At 38.4% G+C, this 25096-nt stretch overlaps 1 protein-coding gene across 2 annotated transcripts in view; it reads right to left on the bottom strand.

Moving 5' to 3' along the window:
* The window catches only part of UNC79 (unc-79 homolog, NALCN channel complex subunit), a 108558-nt gene that overhangs the window by 34545 nt on the left and 48917 nt on the right, over positions 1 to 25096 (bottom strand). For both annotated transcript variants that reach the window (XM_058806978.1, XM_058806979.1), the window contains 10 exons: positions 22808 to 23094; positions 18912 to 19094; positions 18003 to 18165; positions 14995 to 15144; positions 12462 to 13676; positions 10669 to 10776; positions 6294 to 6410; positions 4204 to 4287; positions 2457 to 2559; positions 580 to 720 (listed from right to left, as the gene is read on the bottom strand). In XM_058806978.1, coding sequence (XP_058662961.1) covers positions 580 to 720; positions 2457 to 2559; positions 4204 to 4287; positions 6294 to 6410; positions 10669 to 10776; positions 12462 to 13676; positions 14995 to 15144; positions 18003 to 18165; positions 18912 to 19094; positions 22808 to 23094 — 2551 coding nt within the window. The remainder of the gene's footprint in view (positions 1 to 579; positions 721 to 2456; positions 2560 to 4203; positions 4288 to 6293; positions 6411 to 10668; positions 10777 to 12461; positions 13677 to 14994; positions 15145 to 18002; positions 18166 to 18911; positions 19095 to 22807; positions 23095 to 25096) is intronic.

Genomic DNA, 25096 nt, shown 5'->3' with positions numbered 1-25096 from the left:
GAAAAGAGAAGGCTTCTTTCAAAAAGATAAAGTCCTGTCTCAAATTCTCAAATGACAGCAGACAAGAGCATAAATTCTGACAAATGGGGTATAAAAAAACCTAGGAGGCAGGACAAAAAAAAAAACACCCAACCATTTTAAGGAGCAGCAAGCAGGAAGAATAAAAACTAACAGTAGAATTTCCTTTTCTTTCAAGCTTAAGAAGCACACCAATTGCTGCACCAGTCACTGTTCAGGTAACAAACATAGTAAATAAATAAGGGTACTGTAGAAAATCTGAATTTATTCTTTACATCACTGCTTACAGTGGGACAAGCTGAGGAGATTCCTGAGCTGAATTTCCCTTTGGAAGGTAAAAGGGAAGAATATCAAAGGAGCTGCCAAAAATTGAACTGACAGTGGAAGAAGTTACATAAGAAATTTATAAAATGATGAGTAACAAAGGCACAAGACGGAACCAGATGTTATTCACTTAAGAGTTTTAAAATATACACCTTTGTATACTGAAGTTTATGTAAACACAATTCCAGGCACAAAATCCTTTCAATCTCGTTGGAGAGAGGAAAGTCCTGAATTTACCTTCCTACAGACTGCATGATGTCCAACAGCAGAGGAGCAGCCAGGTCTGGACTGAGGTGAATGAAGGTTGACAGCACAACTATGGCCAGGCCGAGTGTTTCCTCATCATATTCTTCAAGAACAGCCCCACAGTCATGGCACCTGCAAGGAAATTTTCAATCCCGATGTTAACAAATTTCAAACAAAGCATTACTATACATAGATCTGTGTATAATTATGTCTTTTAAAAGTATTATTACTTAGTACATTCTATTCCACATTTATTTAGAAAGACAATGTAATTGTGATCTTTCTATAATTAGTGACAGTCCATAGATTTCAAGGATTAATAAAACTTCTCACTAGCTACAGTGCCTCTTTCTTTAGTGACAAATGAAAGAGGGCCACAGGGCAGGCCCTGTTTTGGGTCCTTCATTGGTAATTGTAGTCCAGCTCCCTCCTCTATGTGACTGTATCAGTTTGCACTGTCCAAGAGGAGTCTGCAGCAGTCTGGCCCTCCACAATGTGAGCACAGCCAATTTGTGCAGCTTGGGCTAAGGCCCAGGCACCATGGACACAAACAATGACACTCACAGATGATGTTAAAGAGATGGAACAATTTCACACTGCCCTTCCTGTCAGTCATGAATTATGAATAAGAAATTTTACAATTAGAAAACAATGATCTGATTGGTTCCCACAGCAGTTACAGCTATTAAGAAATAAATGAAAAGACCTCTCAGGGGCACAGAACCTTAGATGTCAGAAAAGCCTCCTTTCCCAGGGCAGATTTGCTGCTGAGTCACTTATCCTTCCTGAAATGCTCAAAGACAACTGATGAAGGTCTGAAAAGGCTCCAAAATGTCTAATTATAAAGGGGATGTCAGATCTGGGAGAGATGAGACAGGCTTTCACAAACTATGAAAAAGGCAAACCAATGTGGGAAATCGGCTTATCTCAGCCCAGTAAGGAGGCTGCCTTAATTTGATCAATCAGTTGCTAACGACTCCAAGTGATTGTGAGATTTTATCTTAATGGAATTGAACAGGCAATTTTCTTACCTTTTTTACTGAACATAAAGAAAATATGGCAACAAAGTCATAGAAGTCAAGCCCAGCTGGTCTGTATGTTAATAGGTAGTGCCTGAGCTTTGGTGAAATGGCCAAGGCAAGTGCCACAGACCAGACTAACTTTGGGATGCTTCACTTTGTTTCACAATAAGGTCCACTAGCAGTCACAGACTACACAATGGCCCTGTCTTTCTCCAGTGATCACCCTTGCATGTCTGTCTGTCCACTGGACTGAGCACACACAGGAGCTTGGGGTTTCTCTTCCCAAGTTTTGAACAAATCAATGCATGGCTCCCTGCTGACTGCTTTACTTCTCTATTAAATGAGTACATTTCTGTTTAACATTCCCTTTACAGGCATTTTAACCAAACAATAGAGGTTTGCAAAACCTTTGAGGATCACTGAGTATCAGCATTAAAAAAGCTATGTGGAATACACATGATGACACATCAACTGCTACTGATTTCAACAGAAATCCAAAGGAATTTTTAAATGGAACTTCTTTTCTTTTCCTCTCAGAAAAAAGAGGTTTCTGATAGATCACAAGGAACCCTTGATTTAAAGTAAGATGGAAAGTGCTTCCCCTGACCTCTGTGGACACACAATAGCCTGAGTCATCATTTCACCTGTGCAGAACCATCCAGATCCTACTGAATTGAAAACGTATCTTGCTAGCAGCGTTTAGAAAATGTTTACCTTGGGGTAAAAAAAAAAAAACTTAGCATAGAGATAAATGGATTCTGTATTTGGATCAAGTATATCTACACTTTACTTGACACATTTGAAGTTCAGCTAGTTCTTTGAAAGGAGAGAAAATAACCCACTTACTTGTCAGTCATCAGAATGGGCTGGTCATCAGCAAATTCTTCTGGTGCAGGTACAAACATACTGACTATACTGGGTGCTGACAGCAAACTAGATTTTGTAGCACCTTTAGGCAATTAGGAAAAGAATTAAATAAAGAAAATAATCATTAAACAGAAATCCAAAATGCTTGATGAGCAGACTTTTACAGAATAGCCATAATGGCTTTACTATGCCTAGAAATAAGAAATAAATTGTGTCTATAAAAAGACATATAAGCACATTCCTTGCTTCTGCCAGATTATTCCAATTACCTAGAACTATCAATTAAAAATAGATAAATCCTTGGGGGGAAAAGATAACATAATCAAAAATTCCAGGAAACTTGATGCAATTTTATCTACTAGGTAGGGAAGATGATTCTACAGTGCTACAAGACTGGACATCAGAAGTTTTGCAGTATTCTCCCAAACATGTTGGGAATTAACTTCCCATAGTTCTCAGTTACATGAAGAAGGAATTAAGTTCACTTATCTCTACACCAGGTCATCAATCTATTCATACTATCCTAACAGAGCCACAGGAGATAAACCAGGAAAGGACAGAGAAAAGAAAGAATTCATAAGGAATTGAGAACATTGGAGGGTTGATCATTAGAAATGCTTTCCATTGGAAAATCTTCAAAAGTATCTTTATCCTTCAAAGCTGAGTTTTTCAGCTGCAAACACAGCTACTGTGATCATGCCAACATGTGGGGCTCACTTTGCCTTTAGCATTTTTTGTGCACCTAATTTCTGATATATGCTTATTTCATTAGGAAAAGTCATGTATTATGGGAGATCCAAACTCTTTGACTTCTCCAAGCTCTGCTTTCCTGAATTACAGTTTAAGTAATCCATTGCCAAATTTCTTTCTGGTTGCTTCAATCTGTAGATTCAGATTTAATGTCAACATTAACCTTCTCTGGTAATATTTAACTATGGAAACATGAGGAAGCTTCTCTATGTAAGATTTAGATGGAATTTATTATGCCAAAACCCTGATTACTGCAGGAAAAGCAAATTTAACAACAGCTCTCAGGCAAAATAAGCTAAGAAGCTCCCACAATTTCTGAACTCAACATAAGTGGAGTGAAATGAGAATAAGGCAGCTTTTAAATAACCATTTTATGAAGCATGAAGGAAACATTTCTTTCACATCCATAGTTCAGAACTTTATAATTGCTCCCTAAGGTTTTATTGGATATAAGCAGATACTTCAGGAAGACTAGAATACTCCAGTAATGTAGAACAACATCCAGAATGCAGGGGAGAGGTATAGATTTTGTATCCAGGTTTTTTCCCCTCTCAGATGGATAAAGATCTGTCTGTCATGACTTTCAAAGTTTCACTATCATATTCTCTAGATGTAAGTTCCACTGCAGCACACAAATGCTAAAAGCAGTCATAATGCATGTTACCATGTTCGAATAAGACTTAACTACTCAAAAATGTTCTCTCTTGTGCAGTGAACAGCAGGAAAAAAACATGATTTAGGCAAAGAAAGTAGGTCACTGCCCCACTGCAGAGCTCTAAGAGAGTCCGGGTGTATTTCAGCTGTGAGGGAGAAGAGTTTATACAGAAATGAGATTCAGCCACTCTATACTTTCTGCAGGACAGCTGAGGGTTTTAACAGCTGAATAGAACACAAAATTCAGCACCATTTTGTATTTACCATTAAATCTTACTGTCAGTCTTGGCAGAGGACCAGGTCAAACAGACACTGAACTAACCTCTGATTCTCAGTGGTGGTCCCTCCAAATCTGGGTTTAGGCAAACAGGGACATTGCACAGCCTCTTTCCATGCTGTATCTGCTCTGTGAATAAAGAAAGAACTTCAGTCTCCAGAACCACAAATCCAGCACCTGTCACCAGTCAACTGCACCACAAGTCTTAAACAGTTAAAACAAGAGAAAGACAAATACAACTATACAACTATAGAAAAAAAGAAAGAAAGGGGAAAAAAAAGGAAATAGTTAATTTTTTAAGCATAGAAAGGAAGGGGCAAGAAAGAAAAAAAGAAGTCCATACAGGAAAAAGGACACAGACAACTTAATAAAAAAGGCATTTTACACAAGAGTCAATTAACAGGAAAGGAAGTGCTAGCCATAAAGATTCTACAAGATATGGAATATATGAGCCACAAAAAGAGGAAGAAACAAGTGCTCAGAAATAGCAATACACTAGAAGAGGTATTTTGTATTGACTGAAGCCAGGCACAAAACAATTTTTTTACAGACAGCAAGCTTGGGAAAAGAGTGATTTGAAATAAGAATGGAAGAGACACATGACACCTACCCAAGGTATTAAAAAATAAATTAATAAAGCATGCGTGGACCAAACACACATATTTATGTGGGATGAGACTACTTCCTAGTTGGTATGCATGACTATAACGAGTCTTAAAATTGTGGGGTGGCATTGAAATGACAGTCACACTGAGCATTTGTCCAAAAAAAAAAAAATCCAAAAAGGCCTTTCCAAATAAAAAGTTTACTTTGAAGCTAGTGGTTGAACAAGAGACTGAGAGATGCAAAGCTTTCCAGAAAAGAACATTTCATTTCGCCTCTCTATGCTTGAAGGCCTTTAGCTGAATTGAAGTCATAGATGTTGCAAAAAAAGCTACCAGATTTGGAACTAGATTACCAAGAAGAAAGCTACCAGATTTGGAACAGGATTAACTAGACAGAGATTCTAAACAGTTTTGAGTATTTGACCTGTTCATTCTGAATACAAGTACTCCTTGCAGAACAAAGGCAGTAACTTTTAAATCTCTAAAACCCTGCCTGATCCAGCTCTGTCTCTTCAATAAATAAACTTACCTGCTTTTAGAACAAAACCTCCATTGTTACCACTGGCAAATTCTGACCTTTATGACTTAAGGGTCTCATGCTGAGCATGCTACTCAGCAGACTGGAATAGAAAGGATAATCCTGAACTATGCCCCATATCTTTAGCCACTCTTCAGCTACACAGCTTAGTTTGATGGAACTTGATGCTGAAGACTAAATCTACCAAAAAATTTCAACTCAGCTGTCCAGGGCTGATGGTAACACATTCATTCAGCATGATAAGTTCCATACATTATTTGAAGCATTCCTTTCTCTAGATGCATCTTCCATCTGCTGATAAATTCCTGAGAAGTAGAATTTTTTTATGTCACTAACATCAAAATGGGCACTAAAATATCTAGCATTTTTGACAAACCAAAAGGAATTTATTGTTTAGTGACATCTGCTATGAATTTGGTACAACCAAAAGTGTTATACAGAAGAAAACAAAAAACAAATGAAATGAGTAGTGAATAAATTACATGCTTAATTTAGTTTTCATTGCTTTGCATTCATCTTAAAAGGAGAAAAAGCAGTGAGTAAACAGAAACTTCAGGTGTTCAGCATGAGTTGGTGAAAACTTCTTTAAAGAGAAACAAAACTGGCTGGTAGAAGGCACAACTCTGTGGTGTAACAACACCATTGTAAACAGACATACAAATAAATGATTCCATGCACCAGGGATGAAATCCTATACCTAATGAATTCAACTGTGATTATTCCATTTCTTCCAATGAGACCAGGAAATAATCTGAGTAATATGCACAATTAAAGGGACAACACTGTACCTCCCAAACATGTAACTATTCCGACACTTACTAGGTGATAATCTTGTACTGTCTATAAAGAGTCACTTTAGACTTGATACTGATCACTTATTTGCAATGGTAGAATAGAAATACTCCCATTTTCTTTTTTTTTTTTTTTTAAGTGGATTGTTACACAGTAATTGGTTCAGGAAATAGAAATAAAGAACAATAAATGCAGCTCACCAGTATCCCAAGTGCTGATATTGTGGGGAGCACTAGACTGGTGTTCCAGCTGCCTCTTCATTAGCTGGTTCATTGTCAGAGCTCCCAAAGAGCCTCTTTTCATTTGTCTGAACTGAGCTGCAAGTCAGAAATGCAAAAGGATTTCAGGAGCTCAGACAACATTTAGAACTACACTCATTTCCTGATCTTACAAGCCAGCATGATATAAATTCTGAAATGGCAATGAGGGCTGGCTCTAAGGATCTTGCTCAATTCAATATGCACCTCTCATACAGCTACACAGGGTACAATTGTGGCCCCAATGCCATCAGTCAGAAGAGACTTGGGTTCACTGTGTCAACTGTCAGTGCCTTTTTGCCTCCAAGTATTATGAAAGCTAATCAAAAGACTTGGCATCTAGGAAGAGGTAAGATCCTACCCCAAAACTCCCATGCTGGGCGGCAATAAATGTACACTCGAGCCTCACTCACATGCATCCTACCAAGGAAGGAAACTCAGTCTCCTCCCAGCACAGCATGAGGACTGCTGTGTCCATGCTGACCCTAGGAAAGCAAATCACTGACACTGTGTACCACAGCATCCTTCATGGGAGGCACGAGCTGAACTTGCCTCCTACACCCCACCCCTCAGGCAGAGCACCTGCACTTTCTGCTGATGGGTGAAGCCAGCAGCCTTTGAAGATGAGACCTTTCTCTAACTTCACGGCCATTTATCTTATAGAGAGCCATCAAGCAACAAATATTCAATTTTTATTCATCCAACAATTTACTTCATTAAAAAGATTGATTTATGAGATATGTGTCACTCAGAGTAAAACCATAAGGGAGACTGAAGACATTTGGTTCATATCAATGTGGTGCTTAGGAACATGACTTAGTGATGGACTGGTAGTGTTAGGTTGGACTCACGGATCTTAAAGCTCATTTCCAACTTAAATGATTCCATCTATTTCCTCTAATTACATTGAAGAAGAAAGAGAACATACACAACTTCTGACTTTCTCACTTTTTTCTCCATTCATTAAAAAAATCAAATTGAACAAGCATAAAACATTCACTTGGACAATTGAGCCTGAGCAGTATACTTCCACAACTGAAACTAAAATCCTTGCTCACTGTATGAAGACAGAGTTTTAAGGCCCTGCTTGAACAAGTCCTGTGAAACTGCTGACACAAGTATCCAGGAAAGCTTTTAAAATGTTTCCCTGAGAATAGCTTTAAGTTTTTCCTCAACAGGCCCTTAGAGCAAGACCAACAAACTAAAATCTTCTCTTAATGATCATTTTCATCTGTTGAACTACATTCAAGATCATTAAAAAGACCAATAACTATGAGGTAGTTCCATTATAAAATTCTGAACAGTAGCCATCTAAGCTGTGAAATTAGACACAGAATTTCACATAATTAACTGCGACAAAGAAGTACAGATAAGGGATAAACTGCAACTTTCAGAAAGTCAAGAAGGATTGAGTGCCTTCTCCTAAACTTGCTCTACTCATTTTCTATCAAAGAGTTTAGAATTCAGAGTAAGCAGAGTATTCCCTCAAAAACAAAACAAAACAAACACAGGCCTTGAGTAACAACAACCAAAACGAATACTTCAGTTAAAATCTGCACTGAAATTATTTTATTAGATGAAATATTTATGTTTTTACTCATTACATCCTTTCCAGTTATATCCTTCTGAAGTGCATTTAAACTCCATTTTTTGGCCCAAGTACAGCATTTCTGCAAAGCTGCCCTGGTATAACTGAACCTGTAGAATTGAACCAGGCCAAGAGACCATACCATGCTTCAATTTTGAAAGTTATTTTGCAGCTGCCTTTCACACAAATTAAGAGTAAAATAGAATTTCCATCATTTCTAGGACAATGATTTTAAATAGATGCTTTATCACTTTATCAAGCATAAAATTTCCTGATAAAAGAATAGCAAATAATGCTAGAACTGACAAGACTGCTTGGAGTGCAGATGACTGTCAAAATAGAGAAAATTATCTCTTTGAATTTTCTCTAGCAGCTTTTTGTGATTGCAATTAAAATTTTTTCATGAATATATCACATAATCAGGCTATTGTTGAGCAGGTTTGGATTTCCAGGATTATTTACCTGATTTCTCAGTGACAGCAATGACTTCAAATAATGATAAGGAAAAAACAAACAAACAAACAAACAAACAAACAAAAAAAACCCCACCAAAATCCAAACCACCAGAGAGCTACCACAAAAAAAAAAAAAATAAAACCCAAAACGCGTCACAGTTGCCAGCCTTTGAACAGTGCTGGATGCAGCATGATTGCTGTGGACCAGCATGTGACTCTGCATGCCTGTGACTGACTAGTGGCAAAGGGAACTGATCTGGTTTCAGCTGGGGTAGAGTTGGTAGAGCTGTGGCTGGTACAGGGCTGTGTTTTGGATTTGTGCTGAAGACAGGGTTGATAATGAAGAGATGTTTTTGTTATTGCTCAGCAGGGTTTACACAAAGACAAGGCCTTTTCTGCTTTCCACGCTGCCACTCTGGGGGTGCATGGAAGGCTAGGAGGAGACACAGCCAGGACAAGTGACCCAAACTGACCAAAGGGACATTCCAGACCTTATGGCATCATGTTCAGTATATAAAGTGGGTGAAAGAAGGAAGAAGGGGGGACACATTTGTAATGACAGATTTCATCTTCGTAAGTCACCATTACTTGTCATGGGGCTCTACTCTTGTGGAGATGGCTGTACACCTGCTTGCCCATCGGAGGCAGTGAAAAAATTCCTTTTTTTGCTCTGTTTGCATGAACAGGTTTTCCTTTCCCTATTGAAGTGTCTTTATCACAACCCATGAGTTTTCCAGGTTTTACTCTTCCCATTCTCTCCCCTGTCCTGCTGGTGGGAGCGAGAGCAAGCAGCTGCCTGGGGCTTGGATGCTGGCTGGGGTTAGACCATGACAGGGGGGAAGGTTTTCTCTATCAGGTTCTCTGCAAGAAACCTAACAAGCACATTAAAAGATGAGTAACCTTCATACAGTGGTTTGCAACATTTTTCATTTGTTATCTACTGATCTGGTCAGTCCTGTAGAATTCTCTACTAAAAGAGAGAAGTCCAAAGGCAAAATCTTCCCATTGCAATGATGTATGCTTTGTGTGGCCAGGTTATATTACCTGTTTGTGTTACAGAAGTGCCTTGTGCTCACAGGCCTGATCAGGGCCTACTATGCAAAGCACTGTAAGGATACATAGTAGAAGATTAAAATCATTTCAGCCTAAATGCACAACAGACACAATGGAAGAATTCATATCCCTTCTTGCAGTTGGACACTGAGGCAAGTTTCCAGAAAGAGGAAAGAAATATTTACATAGGAATGCAGGTTCAACATCATATAGGTCAGGAATCACTAGCACTGGGCTAAAAGCAAGAGAAATAGGCCTTAACTGGACCCTCTTCTGCTGCTTTAGTAAGTGACATCTGTATCATTAGGTGGCCAACAAATGTACTCTATGAGATGCACATGACCTGAGATGCTTGTGGGAAAACTGGGAAGGTACACAACTAGCATGTCTAAAATAACATTCTTCCTTTAATAAGCCAGAAATCCCTTCCAATCAAAACAGCAGACGATGAATTTCCAAAACTAAAATTTAATATTGCTATAGCAATCTGAAATTGAAGTTCAGCAGGACAATTGAGCTGACCTAGCAGTTCATTGGTATAAGAGAAAGTACTTTTCCCTCCCTTTTTTACTAGCCACAGTTCTGCCCCGCTGGCCTTCAGATGGGTCACCTAGATGGACACACCACTCTGAATTTTGTTCAGGTACCTCCACCTTAACATCTTATCTTCATGTGCTCTGTTAAGCCATCTGTGATGTCTACTGCAAACAACAGAGTTCACTTTCAATTGAAATGCTTATGGGAATCCCAGACAAAGAGTTATCACATTTCAGCAAGCAGCTGAGGAAGTGGCATTCAAGGCATTTTACAAAAATTGCAAGACATTTTTTTTCCTAAGGTACAGCAAAAAAATGTACCAAAGGCCATAGTAACAGCCCTGAGGACCCTCACCTTCCGTTTCTGTGCACTGACAGTTGACAATGCTTTCTCACAGGGCAAAAGAAACATTCAGCTTTAGTGAATTGCTGCTTTTAGCTGCTACCTACTTTAATTCAAGAAAACCACATTTGTCAAACTTGCCATGTCCCAAGAGAAAATCTTTAGCTACTACCTGTTAAAATGCTGCTGATCACCAGAGATTTAACACTTCTAATGATATCCAAAACAGCTGTACTTCAAAGAATCAAAGGAACTCAGAGGAAGGAATTTACCTTACATGCTGTGCATCTCTTGCACAATACAGTAACTTTGATTTTAATCCTCAAACCAGAGGTAAACTTACTTGATATGGAAGAGTGACTACTTGTCTCTGGAACACCTGCTTCAAGGGTTGGTGCAGATGATGACTCTCTTGGCATTTCCAGCGTTGAAAGTCCTTTGGCAGCAGGATCTGCATGTGAAAATTGTGCTTAAACTCTCAGCATTTAAAATCAACAAAGTTTTTAATCTCCCTTCTCCCTAGATGCCCTTTTCGCATCATTTCAGTCATCCATTCACCATCTGGCATTCCCAGCAGTTTTAAAGCGATTCAGTGTGTCTGTCATAAGAATTTTTATAGGGGAACAGGGATCTATTTCTGAAAATCACTTTTTAAAGGAGACTTCTGCCTATGGTCTTTAGAGCTCACGACTAATAAATGCACATAGAGTTTGATATTGATCCCACTCAAGTGATTATTGGAACCACCAACATAGAAATAAGAGAGAGACCACTGAGACAAAGCCAGTTTAAGTGACAGCTTAGTATCTTTTAAAAGCCTTAACTCCAACATGCCTACAGTTTTCATTCAAGAGGCTGTTGATCTGAAGATTCACAGTTTAAAATTCTGCATTAAAAAGGTTCCACGTGGTGTTTCAGAACTGGAACGGCCCTTCCAAGCAGTTTCAAGGATAACAGTGTTCATTACTGCATGAAAACTGGCCCTTTTTAATGGTCAAAAAAAAGCACTGAGTCTAATTGCACAATTCTTTCAAGGCCACACTTCTCTACATGAAAGGCTCAAAAGCACTCAGCTCTCTTTAATTTTTATAAAGCTCCAGTAGTTCTTCAGCTTATTAGAACCATAAATGGGACAACAGGGCTGAAACATAAAGGGAACAGTGTAACTATGATTACTCGGAACAATTTCACCTCGTAAAAGTGGAATATCCTAAGAAAAATTTATACTGTGATTCCCTCTGAAGCACTTAAGAAAAAAGTGAGGTCAGGAATGCATAAATATTCCCCCTCACTTCAACAGCCACAAGGAACTGAGGCCTCAAGGATCCTGTCCTTTTTCATTAATATGTTAAAAAACATGGTAAAATTCTAGTAACTGAAAAATCCTAGGGAAAAAAAATAGCCAAGAAATTTAAAAGGGAGCAGCATACTATTTTTCAAACTGTTTGATAGATCCACTTGGAATCTGAGGAAAAGCTAAAGCTCACTTCCTCTCCACTGGAAAAAACTTAGTAACAGAACTTTGCATTGAAATCACCTGAAAAAAACACTTAGGGTATGTAGAGGATTGTCCATGTTTGAATTATAAACCTTTAACAAACACAGACCAAGAAAACTTTGTGGATACCCAGTACAAAGAAGGCTTCAAACAGATTTTAGTGCATAAAAATAAAATATATGTGTATGTCTATGTCTAATGCTCAGCCTTACACTTTGTGATCCATTCTGCTTTCCACCGCCTTATGCTGGCAAAAGAAATAAGGGCCAAAAATCACTACACCAAAAGAGAATCAGTGTAGCATGGACTAGATTAGGAGGGTAAAAGGCATGCAAGCATGACCATTTTTCTGACTCCTAGCATAAAGGGGACAAGGAGTTTCATTCCCTTACTTGGATATCAGAATGAGTATTTTTGTCACAGAACTCCACTTCCTTTTCAAATGGGTCCTTTAAACATCCCTCACACCTGAATGATTAGCACATTCTTTGTGAGAAACATACACCTGAAAGCTCTCAGCTAGCACATCAGATGCTATAAATACCCACATCTCACTGTAAATATACACATCCTTATACGGGTTGGTTACTAAAACCTTCACACAAAAATAAGCCTTTTGACTGGGTGAGTGAGCTCACCTGCCTCCTTCTGCTCTCCCAGCTTGTCAAGGATGTTAAAGGAAATGTCCAGGTATTCTCTCTGAATAGCACTCACAGCAATTTTCCTCTGCTTCCTCTGGCGAGGAACAATCTGAATCTTAAATTCTGACTCCTCAGTCTCCCCTTCTTGTTTCTGCTCTGTGTTTTGTTCAGTGTCAGATTCTGTATTGGTATCAAGTTTATCACTTTCTGTTTGCTTTTCAGAATCTTCAGGGACTTTAATAAGGACTGTCTTTACATTTGGGCTTGGAATTGTTCCACTAGGTTTAATTTCCTCCACACTGAGCTCAGAGTTATCATCAAGGGACATTTCTGGAAGGGCAGATGATTTCTGCAGCAGGTCCCTTTTCTGTTTCAGAGTTAGTGAGTTTCCAGAGGACACGTCCTGAAATTCTTCTGTCTTAACTAACTCTGAAGAGTCCTTCTGATCTTTGGTAGAAATAGAAATGACCTCCTCTATTCCTGCTGAAGTACTGTTGCTTGTATCCTTAGAACTAAAGTCTTTGGAGCAATCTTCAATGCTGAACTGCACCAGCGGAGTTGTGCTGAGGCTGAGTGCAGACACGTTGATAGGAGTTGAAGGAGATGAAATAGCGGTTTTGCCAGAGACCTCATCATTCATCGGGTTTGTTGCTTCTTCTTCTTCATCACTCTCCACTATTCTAAGGGGAGGAAGTGGTTCAAAGACTAAAGAGTCACTGTCCGAAGTGGAGAGCACTGAATGCTTTTCAGGACCCGATGTTGAATCAGAGGACAAATCTATCAGATCTAAATCTTCCTTGGGATCAGCAATTTTAACTGGGGAGTCCACTTTCACTTCATAGGTCTCCATGCAATTTAGCCTAACCTCTGGTATGACAGGTCTTTTGGTTTCCTGGAAGCTCTCTGTATGAGGAAGGCTCTCCTGTGTGTCTATATTTTCGGCTTTAGTGGAAGAGTTCTGCCGAGAGCGTCCATAGTCGCTGTGCCTGTGTGTGGCAGGGACAGGAGGCTTGTCTAGCTCACAGCGGTCTATGCAGGACTTCCTGCGGTGTTCGTCTAGCGAGAACAGCAGGGAGTCTGCGTTCCCTATATCAAGAGATTTTTGTTTTAGAGAGCGCAGTTTTTTTTTCTGAATGCTTTCTTCTCTCACACAGCGTAGAATACTGTCTTGTAAGGCCCCCGTCTCTCTATATTCAGCCAGCTCTATTTCACCTGATCAAAACAGAAAAAGCTAATACTACCTCAGTTGGAGACTTTTGGCAGATACTTTCATCTTTGTATCACAATTCAACATGACTGACATTTTAAATACAAACCCAGTATTAGTTAAAATTGCCCACATTTTGTTTTAACCTCAGAACTAAAGTACATGGATTTTTACAACAAATAATAACAAAAACATGCTATTTAGATAGTAGAGTTTACCTAAATGCTGTCCAAAGTCTATTCATCCTGGACACAGGTACATGAAGATAGACTGTTTAACCTTGTGCATTGAAAGGAGATGTCATAGACTTGTAATTTCCACAGATACTTGGGATAGCTGCATGTAGTACACCTATTATTTACTGCAGCAGAACAGTAAAATGGATGCCTCTGATTCAAGAAGCAAGGGTAGTATTGGCAGTGAGGATATTGCAGCATAAGCCTGAGATCAGAGAATTGTTCCCTGGTGATCCTAGAACCATCAGTTATCAAGCACCCAGTCCTCCCTCCTCATGCTGGGGAGGAGGGCAGTGAGCACAGCTGCACCTGCTGGCACTGCCACTGCACTGGCACTTTGCTATGTGAACACACTCATTGAGAACATTTTCAAAGATTATCACCATTGCTGTTATTATGAATCATATATTTCCACATAAAATATGATATGCCTAATCATTACTATCCCCATATTTTAAAATACTCCACATGCAAATCACCATGCAGAAAAAAAACAGTGATAGAAGTTTAAGTGTTCACTCTAGTCAGAATCACTTCCCCTCCCTCTGCAAACACCTAAATGGAAAAAAAAAAAAAAAAACAGGCAGGTGGGTGGTAGTGAAAATTGCTTGAACTTTTTTTTCTATTGATTCCAGACACCAAAATTTGAAATAAAATTTTAAAAATTTGATTTTGAAAACCCCATTTTTGCCAATGGAAAACCATAACACTTGCAGCAGCAAAACCAAATTTGCTTACCATAGAGTCCCACCTTATTAACAAAATCAATTTCTCTGAAAAAATTATTTAAGTAAAAAGTCTTCAGCCCAATGGTTGAAGCAAATTCAAAAAAATCCTCTTAACTGTTTTTTTATTTCAGAAGAGTAATGTTTCGAAAAACAACTGCTGATTTTAGGTATTTTTACTCTGGAGTGCCTATTTTGATATTCCTGAAAGATAACTCACTCAGGGAAATGAGTGCTCTTCAGAGTAGTTATATTAAAATTAAGCAGTGCAACAAACTCTACAAAGATAGTTGGTATAGCTTGAAACTAAGAGTAGGAAATTTTATTTCTGCATGAGTTTATACCAACAAAACAATTCATACTTCTCTGAGCATTCATCTCAACTGGTTGATATTTGACCATTTTGCTGCCACCAATTCTTTTCAGTCTTGCAAAGAAAGTTTGAGACTCTTTATTGCAAGGTCCAGTTGGAGTATCATGAATATCAGATTCATCAAAAACACTGTCTTCCTCTGCTGAGAAAGAAAAAACATTATTACTCTTAAGAGAGGGCAATTTCTTGAACAAAAAGCTGTGTATATAACAAAACCTCAGCTAGTGTCAATTAAACCTGAATTGAAAAATGAAGTTTGCTAGAAAATTTGTATCCCTGGTTTAATTTGTCATTCTTATTACATCCTGAGTTAAGGTCTGAGAGAAATGAAAAATGGGTTACAGTGCAGCAAAAGTATAACAAAGCTTTTACCATTCTAAGGTGATCTTCTCTACTAATAGTACATTTAATACCTATAATAATACAAGATTCTTTAGTTAGAAGAAATACACTAGATTGGGACTCTGACTTGAGTAAACAACTTCTGTATTGCTCAGTCAGAAATGGTAAATTGAAGAAGATGGGAATTAGTGAAAGAACTACAAGGTAAGGAATGAACCAGCAAAATAAGAAAGTGAAAAAGGAAGAAATGAATAATCTTGGGAAGCTGATAATGGTAACACTAATAGAATAAGACCTAAGAGCATGAATTATGAAATTACTGATCTAAGTAATAATAGTAAAATATTAAGCACTGATTTGAGACCAGCCAGATGAAAATGGCAAAGGAAAAGAAAGATCCAAATCTATTTCTCTATCTAAAAAATGCCATATTGTCCATATGAAACAGATATTAAAAACAAAACAGAAATTTAAAAAAATTTAAAAATCTATCATGTGGAATCATTCTGTAATTCTACATCCAGTGATTCATCTCCAAGGAAATAAGAAACACTACTGGGACAATAGAAAAAAAACAGAGCATTCAAAAGAAAAACAAAGTTGGCCTTGTTTATTGTAGCAAGCAAATATGGAGAGGAAATGCATTTGGTGTCTGGGAGTGAAGGGGCAATAAGTCACAGAGCTAGAATGGACAAAAACTGAAGACTTAAATGAGACATAAATATTTTCAGTTCTGAAATTGCTGGAAAGGTGCTAGTACATATGAAGCTATGAAACTGCCACCTAAAGGCATCAGGGACAAGATACCTAATTGAAATGATGAATCCAGAAAAATCAATCAAGGTTGATAGTAATAATTTCTACAGTAATTGGCTTTAATAAGTTAGAAGATCACTTTTAATGTCATGTCCTATGTGTAACTTCTTCTTCCCCTTACCAACAAAAGCTTTTTGTCACAAGATTTAGCATCAGTTTCACAGCAGTCTGTACACTTGATCTCCACAATGAAGTTTGGCAGAAAAATTAGGAGAAAAGTTTAATACTGGCGAAATCCATCTTCAGCATATGAATTCTGGCTTCCTACAACAAAATCCTCATCTGTTCACTATCTGAACACCACCTCTGATGATGACAGTAACACACCCACCCACCCACACACACTACCTGACCAGTGGTTAAACAAGTCTCTTTAGAAAAGGTGGGAAAGGCTTCAACTATCCAAGTCCCTGGGGAATTGTATTTGCTGCTTTTTGTAGGTCAAAGAAAACTTTTCTACACCCTCCTTTTTCTGCAGTCCTTACACAAAGGAGGAGAACAAGCCCTGTTGTTAAGTCAGTATTTACAGAGTAAAATTTGCCCATTTATGGTCCTTTACCTCTGTGCAGCCCAAAGCCCTTCACAACAGCTTTGGAAAGCAAGTAAATATTATTCTCCTTACTGTAAACATAAGGAAACAAAGCTGAAGTGAGACACAAGGCCACCCAGGGAACCAGTATGGGACAAGCTGGGTATTTGGGCACCTTAATTTGTCTTTAAAATATCTCAGAATCAATCCAGAAAGTTAATGCTCTTTATAAATGCATTAGTAAGTCATTATGAATTAAGTCATTAACTTGTCTCAAATAAAGACAAATTCATAGTAAGGCCACAATTGTGTTTTAGCCCTCCACTAGCAATACAAAATATCCAACTGAGTGAGGTTATGCAATATGTAGTTTAGATCCACATTAAGATTGCTTTAATTTGCTAGAGCAGAGTAGTAGGGTGTTCAGGTAAACAAAATGTTGTGCTCTTGTTTTTGTTGTACATCTTTTCACAAGCAACAAGCAGCAAAATAAGAAAAGATACTGACATGAAAACAAGAGAGTTTCTTGGATTTTTCTTCAGAAGAGTTTTCTGCATACTACAAACACTATTTGAGAAGGAAGATGTGAACAGCATATAAGCAGCTAAAAGGCAAAATAGCTGAAAGAAGGCTACAGAATGTCAAAAGAGCATGTTAATCACTAACACTTATTGTGTAACAAACATCACAAACCTAAGGAATTACACTCAGTGACACCGTGGCATTTGAAGCCCCAGTCTTGCACCAGTTCATATCATCACAGTACCTCTGCTACACCTCGTAAGCACATACAGAGCTCACCATCAGACACAAACTATTGAACCCTTCTTTTGCCTTTAGACACCCACCTACACATTTGCATTAACCTTGTCAACTTCAGCTCCTTTAAAGAGAAAAGCAAACTATAGACTCAGTTCACAATCTTTTCAGTATCGATATTTGCTACTATTTCATGTCATTACAAAGTTAAATCAGAATGTGGTGTCACACTGGTTGCACACCTTGTGTGATGTAGGATCAGCTAGCACTGCCTTAGGAAAGGCCAAGAACTATCCAGGCATGGTGACTGAACCATTATGTGTAAGATTCACTCCCCTGGGAGATGTGAGACCACTGTGTTATGCTCAGCCTACAGAGCAGCTGAGAGCTCCTTTTACCACACATGGCTATCCTGATCAGGTAAGTCCCACTTCAGACTCAATTACAAATATTATCTTGTAAAGTTCAGACCATATTTACCATTCTACAACATCTGCAAGACTTAGTGAATTGAATCAATGGCTCTCATACAAACCAGAGCGTTAAAGTACCTTTCTCCTTTTCACTGTATCGGCTTATGTTACTGTTGTCACTATACAAAGGACCAGCAGTTGCATGGGGCTTGCAGCTGTGATACTGAGCGTTGAGGGTATTGACAGTGATGTGGATTAGGTGAAGTACAATCTTGCTGATTTCACAGTCTCTGTAGGGGTACTGTTCAGCAAAAGAGAAAAACTTCAGCTTAAAAACTAACTTTTCTCCTTGGATAAACATTTAGGCAGTAAAACAGAAAAATTACAATAATATTGTCAGCTGGATGTCCTTTGCCTTCCCTTCACTATTCATTTCCAAATATATCATGAGAAGCAGGACTCTTGTCAGCTTTGTACACAGAATTATTTTAATAAAATATTAAAAGTCCATATTAGTAACATTTAGTGTCTGCACTTCCTTGTGCACCCTATAGACCTGCTAGAAATTTGTTAAGCATATCAAAAGTATTCACAGCTCCATTTCAGTGCATAAATGCATTACATTCTAACAGCATTTAACAGCATTAACTGAAGAATACAAACTGCTAAACTGGCACATTCCTCCATTTAAAGTCACTACTCAGTTGCTTTTTTTTAAACTAATTCAAAGTTACTCAAAATACTCCTTACTGGAACTCCATACATCATTTTCCCATTTTAATATCAGTATTTTCCTTTCTCCAGTAAAGTTTCCTCTCTCAAGTAAACACTTGAAAGACAATAAAGACTGAAGAAGCACAGAGGAAGTCAGAAGCACAGACTAAATCCCAACTATTTCAGACACTGAAATTAAATGCAGTCAGTGCATCAAATAAAATTGTCCTTTACAGTTCCATTCACTTGCCATACATTTAGGTGTTCCCTGTAACAAATTTATAATTGAAGTGTAATTTTTTCTGTGGACAGTATCTTGTTAAGACCACTCACCTTGTAGAGAATAACAAGCAAAGCCTTTAACCACATCTGCCGAATGTGAGGCTTGAGGGACCAGAGGGAGCAGCGAGGAGGCTGCTGAAAGTAATGCCTTAGCTGAGGACAAGAGCAATATTTCAACACCTGCACCACCAAGGGAAGAAGGTGTTTTCCCAGGTTGATGTTATAGTCCATCACCTGAAAAGAACACAGGAGTTACCTCACCAAAATCAAATCCACCAATGTTAAAAAATAAAATAATTAATACAGTTGAGGTATTAGGTAAGCGAAAGGAAATTAATGGTTTTAAGAAAATCTCACTACCATTTAAAAGCTTTCTGCTAGCTTGCCACCTTCTCATTTTAGCCAGACAAGCAGAATGAAACAAAGCAAATGTGTTCTGAAAGCCTTTCATCCAGCACAGTTTAAATTTTAAGATACACTGGCAAGTTCAGAAAATATATTATGCTGAAATAGCCTTGTATTATGGCACAAGTTGATCATGCTTCAATACACAAAACCATTTCATGTATATGCCATGTTCAACAGGATGTACCTATGAGTTTTGGGGGTTGAGTAGTTTGGTTATTTGGGTGTTTTGTATTAACATTTTAACATTGTACCAGCAGTTTTCTTTATTTTTCTCAGAAGGCTTGCAACATTAGGCATTAGGTCTTTTTAAGCCCCAGGTTCTGGAATCAGGTAATCACATTAGGTTCCCACTCTCCACTGAAGCTAAGAGTGTCCACTATGTTATGCAGGAAGTTTATGCACACAAATCCTAAATGATCTAAGACTAAAGCAAATGAAAATTATCTTGCTCTAAATAAAATACTCATCAATCTTAAGTAGTGGTGTTGCTGCAGACAGGTTGCTGTGATTACTGTTGGTCACATGCCTTGCCTCCATCACGACCTTTGAGGAGCATCATGCTATTTGGGGCCAGTGGTTTGAATCCTAGGAGTGATTCACAAGTGCAGTGAAGCCATATATTCACACCACCCTGGCACAACTGTGTTTCACTTGAAACTGCAATGCCATTTTTTATCATCTTCCTATCAGTCTTCCAATATGAGCTGTTTTCAAAATCACACATGCTGAAATCAGCAGTTAAACTAGATCACAACAAGGCTCCACAAAGCCCTTGTGTCTGATGCTGCCCTATGCTGGTTGACACCCAGGAAAGTGCAGCAACAGGCCAAGGCAATTTCAGCACAACTCCCAAGATCTAATCAGCAGCTCTCTACATCTAAACAGACAGTCTATGCTTCTTTTGTTTTGTTTTGTTTTTAATAGAACAAGCAGAAGAGACTAATTTACAAACACCAAACTTGCGGTTTCAAGCTCTCTCCTGAACAAGCCAACTATAAGTTTTTCCCTGTAAAATTCTCCAGTTTGACGTGCAGCTGTCTCAAATACTTGTGCAGAGCTGAATAGATGAATCCCGTGTCTATCCATGTAGGGTGAGCCAGTCGAATATATGATTTATAATCATCAAATTCGATGAAATACCCCATAATGCCGCGTTCGCCCAGGGAGCGAGAGTTACACAGCACGGGTAGGACAAGCTCGTCCATAGAAAGGAGACAGAGCGCAGCCTAACGGAGCATATCCCGTAAAGCAAAAACGCCTGCCGCTGAGCAGAGCCATTTTCCAAGCTGCCGTGGGAAAATAAGGAATGAAGGAATAAAGGAATGAAGGAATAAAAAAGGAAGAAAGGAATAAGAAAGGAATAAAGGCCGCGGGAGAGGCGGAGCGGAGCCCGCGCCGGGACAACGCGCTGCGCAACAGCGCCACCGCGCGGGCAAACAGCGCCCCTGTAGAGCAACCCGGGCTGTCGGAGCCCAGAACACTCGGAGCTCACGGTGAAAAATTTGATTTTTGGTTTTGGTTTTTTTCTAATCGAAGTCTCCACTCGAATCAAGCTTGGAATCAAAATCAGCGAACCAGCAAGAAAACCTATACGCAACCTTTGTGGAGCTCACGGGGAAAAGCAAATATTTATGGCTTGGGAAAGAAGAGCAACTGAAATAGATCTCTTAAGAGCTCAGTACTAAATTTTCACTCTGTAAACACATCTTCAGATTACAAATGGCATTTCTCTTGCAGAAAAGGTGATTCCAAACACAAAGCAGCCTTACAGTAAGAAAATAATTCTCCCAAAATACAAATTAAAGTGTATGTCTGCTGCACAGAAAACAACCCTGGACTACTGAAGCTCTCAAACTCCTTTTGATATCAGAGGAACCAGGATTCAGTTATAAAGATTTAAACACTAATGGCGAATTTGGCTCACACAAGACATTTTAAAGGTGGAAGAGAAAGACAGGGGCTGATATTTACAGTTGCAGTAAGGAGCACTTCTGAAAATCAGTCCAATTATTATCACTGAAATTTGGGCTTCCAAACTTGGAAAACACTTGGAAAACAAATGTGGAAGATGCTGCTCTGTGATCTGAACTGCCACTTCCAGACTCTCAATACAAGAGCAACAGGTCTGAATCTGCTTTTACACTCTTTAATTTAAAACTGCACAAATGAAAGATGATTAACACAGAGCTCTGGGACAATGGAACCCAATGCATTTGCAGCTACTCAGTTTGCATTAACACCATCTATTCTGCTTCCTGAAATATGAATCTCTCCAGCTGTGAAAGTTTATCCAACTATCAACATCACATTTAACTTTGAAAAATCACTGATTCTAATGCATTAACCAGAAAATCTTGCTAAGATCTGCAGATCCAGAAGAGACAAGGATAGCTTTTAGCAATGTTTGAAAGTTACAGAGGACATCTGAAAACACAGCCCTCTTCATCCCCTAAGGTAATCCTTTATGAGAGACTGTGATAAGAAAAAGCACTGAAGTGATGATGATGCTCCACTGCAAATAGGAATATTCTGCAAGTGCACAACATTTTTCAGACCACTACCACCTACTACTCTATCAGCGGGAATTGAGCTTTAGAAAAGTCTTGCGAGGTAGAAAATTATGGTCTTCCTTACAAGATGGAGAAAGAAGGCACAAGGCAAGGATGTGCTTGGTCATTTATCACAGCAATATAGGCAAAACTTCATAATGGCAATAGCACTCCCTAGGAAAGGCAGAACAGAAAGTCCTGGTGCACTGTAAGGAAGAAATATGAGCCTCCGGCAAAGTGCAGAATGTTGAAGAGTTCACTGACTGTGAACTCTTCTTCCGTAGGGAAACTCATCTTCCATAGGGAAACAAAACAAGAACAGGTCTTCCTGAAGAACAAAAGAGGAAATATTCATGAGGAAAGTAAGGCATTCAAAGGCTAGTGAAAGAAGGCAGAGGTTAGAAGCAGTTTCTGATTTCTCATACAATGGTAGTATTTGCATGCCTCCATGCACACAAAACTGATCTCTTCGCCAGTAATGCAGCAACTTTAGACTACCAGCGGAAAGAAATTTCTTCACAAGCTGAAAATGTCTTGAAGTTTTAAGTAGGATTGTTGAGATATTGGGACACAAGACAGATGATGGACTTTGGACCTGGTAGCATAAGAGATTTGATAACAGGATACCTTGGCAAAAACAAACAGAACTTTGAGGATTAAAAGAAGATTCAATCAGACTGGTTTACTGGAAAAAAAAAATTTCATTAAACTCTGCAAGCAAGAGATGTTGTAATATGCATAAGTTTGTGATTTTAACCTAATCATTGAAGTAAATGTTACTAGTCTTCCTAAAACAGTATATAAGCATTGGTAGTGCACAACAAATTCAGATTCTGATCACCTATCAATCTTGCCTGTCTCTCTTCATCGCCAACATAGGATTATTACCTCATTCAGCCATTATTTCACTACAAAGAAGGCTGTGCTGTAATTATTTCAACAACAGGCAATAATAAATAGCAGCAAAAGCTAGTAAGTGCCTTCACCTACTTGTGCTATTCCAGCAATAAAGGCGTTAAAGCAGGTTGAGACACGCATTTTTTGGGGTGCAATCATGAAGCATCCTTCCTGCTGATCGTAGCCAAGCAGGACGTACAGATGGCGCTTGACCGTGTTGAAAGCTTTGGCACTGCTGATGTCCGACTCTGCACTGCTCTCATCCTTTGCCATGAACTTCATCAGCACTGTGATCAGCTGGTGGACAGTCTGGTGGTCAATCCCAGCATCCTCTGGCAGCAGGTCTTTTATTGTATTATCGTTCTCTGGGGAAGGCTGTCCTATGGGCACAAGAGACATTGGTATCAAACACTGGAGAACACTGTAACCTCTGTAAATCCAAACAACAGGGTACAGAACACACCAGAATTTTTTCCCAGAGTTCATCGCCCCATTTCTGCCCAAATACAGCCAGTGAAATTGCAGGAGACAGGCATGCACTTCTGAGGACATTGCTCCTCTGTTGCCTCAGGTCCAACAGCACAGAAACACCTAATGTGTCACTCATCTCCATTCCTCAGCTTTCCCATGCTTAGTGGAGCACTTTATTTCCCATCCCAGTGCATTTCTGCCATATTGAACATTATTACTCTTCCACATCCATCGAATCCTACTGCCACTAAATTCTCATCTGGTATGGTTATCAGTCTTTCCTCAGTAAACATGAACAGACATCAGTCTTTGCCAGTGGAAAATGTACAAAATGGCAAGGGTAGGAAATATGAAAAGATGTACAAAATAATGATTAAATAAAGAATGAAGACTTCCCCTATTAGCACAAACCTGTATTTCTCTTAAATAACTTGTAGTATTAAAAATAACTTGTAAATAAAGAGTGTTGTTTTAATATTCTAATTTACCTATATTCTCAATGTGATATTGGGCTATTCTGCCAAAGTATTCCTTTGCTGGTACAACTGCATCTGTCTTAGGTTCTTCACAAGAAAAAATGCAATGTCTGTACTTTTTAAAAATAGTTTTAAAGTGTGTCGCATTTGTATTTGTGGGTGAACAGAAGTTTGTTTGGCTATTTTGCAAAGCATGGGAGATGGTTATCATTTCTATGACAGGTGAAAATTAAAACTATGCAGGGGGCAGGAATTTTCGGATCCACTTCTATTAAAAATAACTTTCCTTTATTGGTCTTATTTGGGTTGGAAGAAATAACAAACTTTATGTTATACAATATTTTTTATTCCAGACAGTTTTCACTGGAATTTTTAACTTAAAAATCCTCCTTCAAAATGGAAATTCTCTACTCAAGCTTCTTCTGGACTAAGATTTGCAGAAACAAAAAGAAAACAATGAATTCTGAAATAATTAAAATCAGAAATAAAACAAAACCATTTTCAGAAGTACTTCAAAAATGTACACAGAAAGTAATCTTAGCTTCGTGGACATAAACTGAGAAATAATCTTTGATTCTTATATAATATTACACCCAGATTAAAGTTTTCCATGGAATTATATCATAAAGACACAGTTTTTGTAAGGATGATATCTGTCTGTATTATTCAGCTCTATTTATTTTCATCTCTATAACATGTTGTGAGATTTTCAATAAAATAAAGAAGGAGATAAGATGAAATGAATGATCTGATCATTTGGCTCTGAATAAATACTGGTTCTGCAAATAGAATTCAAAGAGTAATTATTCTTAAAAGATTAAACCACTTTATTTTCCACTTGCTGAACAATATAATTTAGAAGATTAGTGATAAAACATTCAATTTCAAAAGTGTTTCATAACTCTAACACAAGCTAACAGACACTTCCCAGGATGTTTCCTGACATTTTACTTTTCCAGAAATATTACTGCACTTTCTGATCCATTAAAGATTTCATTTTGCATACTTCACCCTCAAGGAAAACTATACAGCAGGATACAGTGGACAGAGCTTCACCCTGATTTGTTTCACAGCCTTACTAAGGATCAAATTTATGGAATGTCATTCACTCCATTTTTATTTCTGACGTGGGAACATGCAAAAAACCAGCAATGGAGAACTACTTGTTTAAAACTACAGAAACTGTATCATTCCAGTTCAATCAATTGATCTTCAGAGTCTGGAAAACTTCTTCCGCTGTCTGGAATGAGTCTTAGGTTATATCAGGCCTGAACTAAACATTCATTTCATAAACAGAAGATACACATGATACCACATGAGGTGTTTAAATCCAAAGTAGGAATGCAAATCCAAGACAGCTCTGTCTTTACAGTGGCTAGGGTAACTTTTATCCCTTAAAATTCACGAGCATTTGTATGTGCCTATACTAGGTATA

Source organism: Ammospiza caudacuta, chromosome 6 (assembly GCF_027887145.1).
Source record: "Ammospiza caudacuta isolate bAmmCau1 chromosome 6, bAmmCau1.pri, whole genome shotgun sequence".
In the NCBI taxonomy this organism is placed as follows: domain Eukaryota; kingdom Metazoa; phylum Chordata; class Aves; order Passeriformes; family Passerellidae; genus Ammospiza; species Ammospiza caudacuta.
The sequence above is the reverse complement of the archived record's forward strand: the minus strand, read 5'-3'. Positions and strand labels throughout refer to the sequence as shown.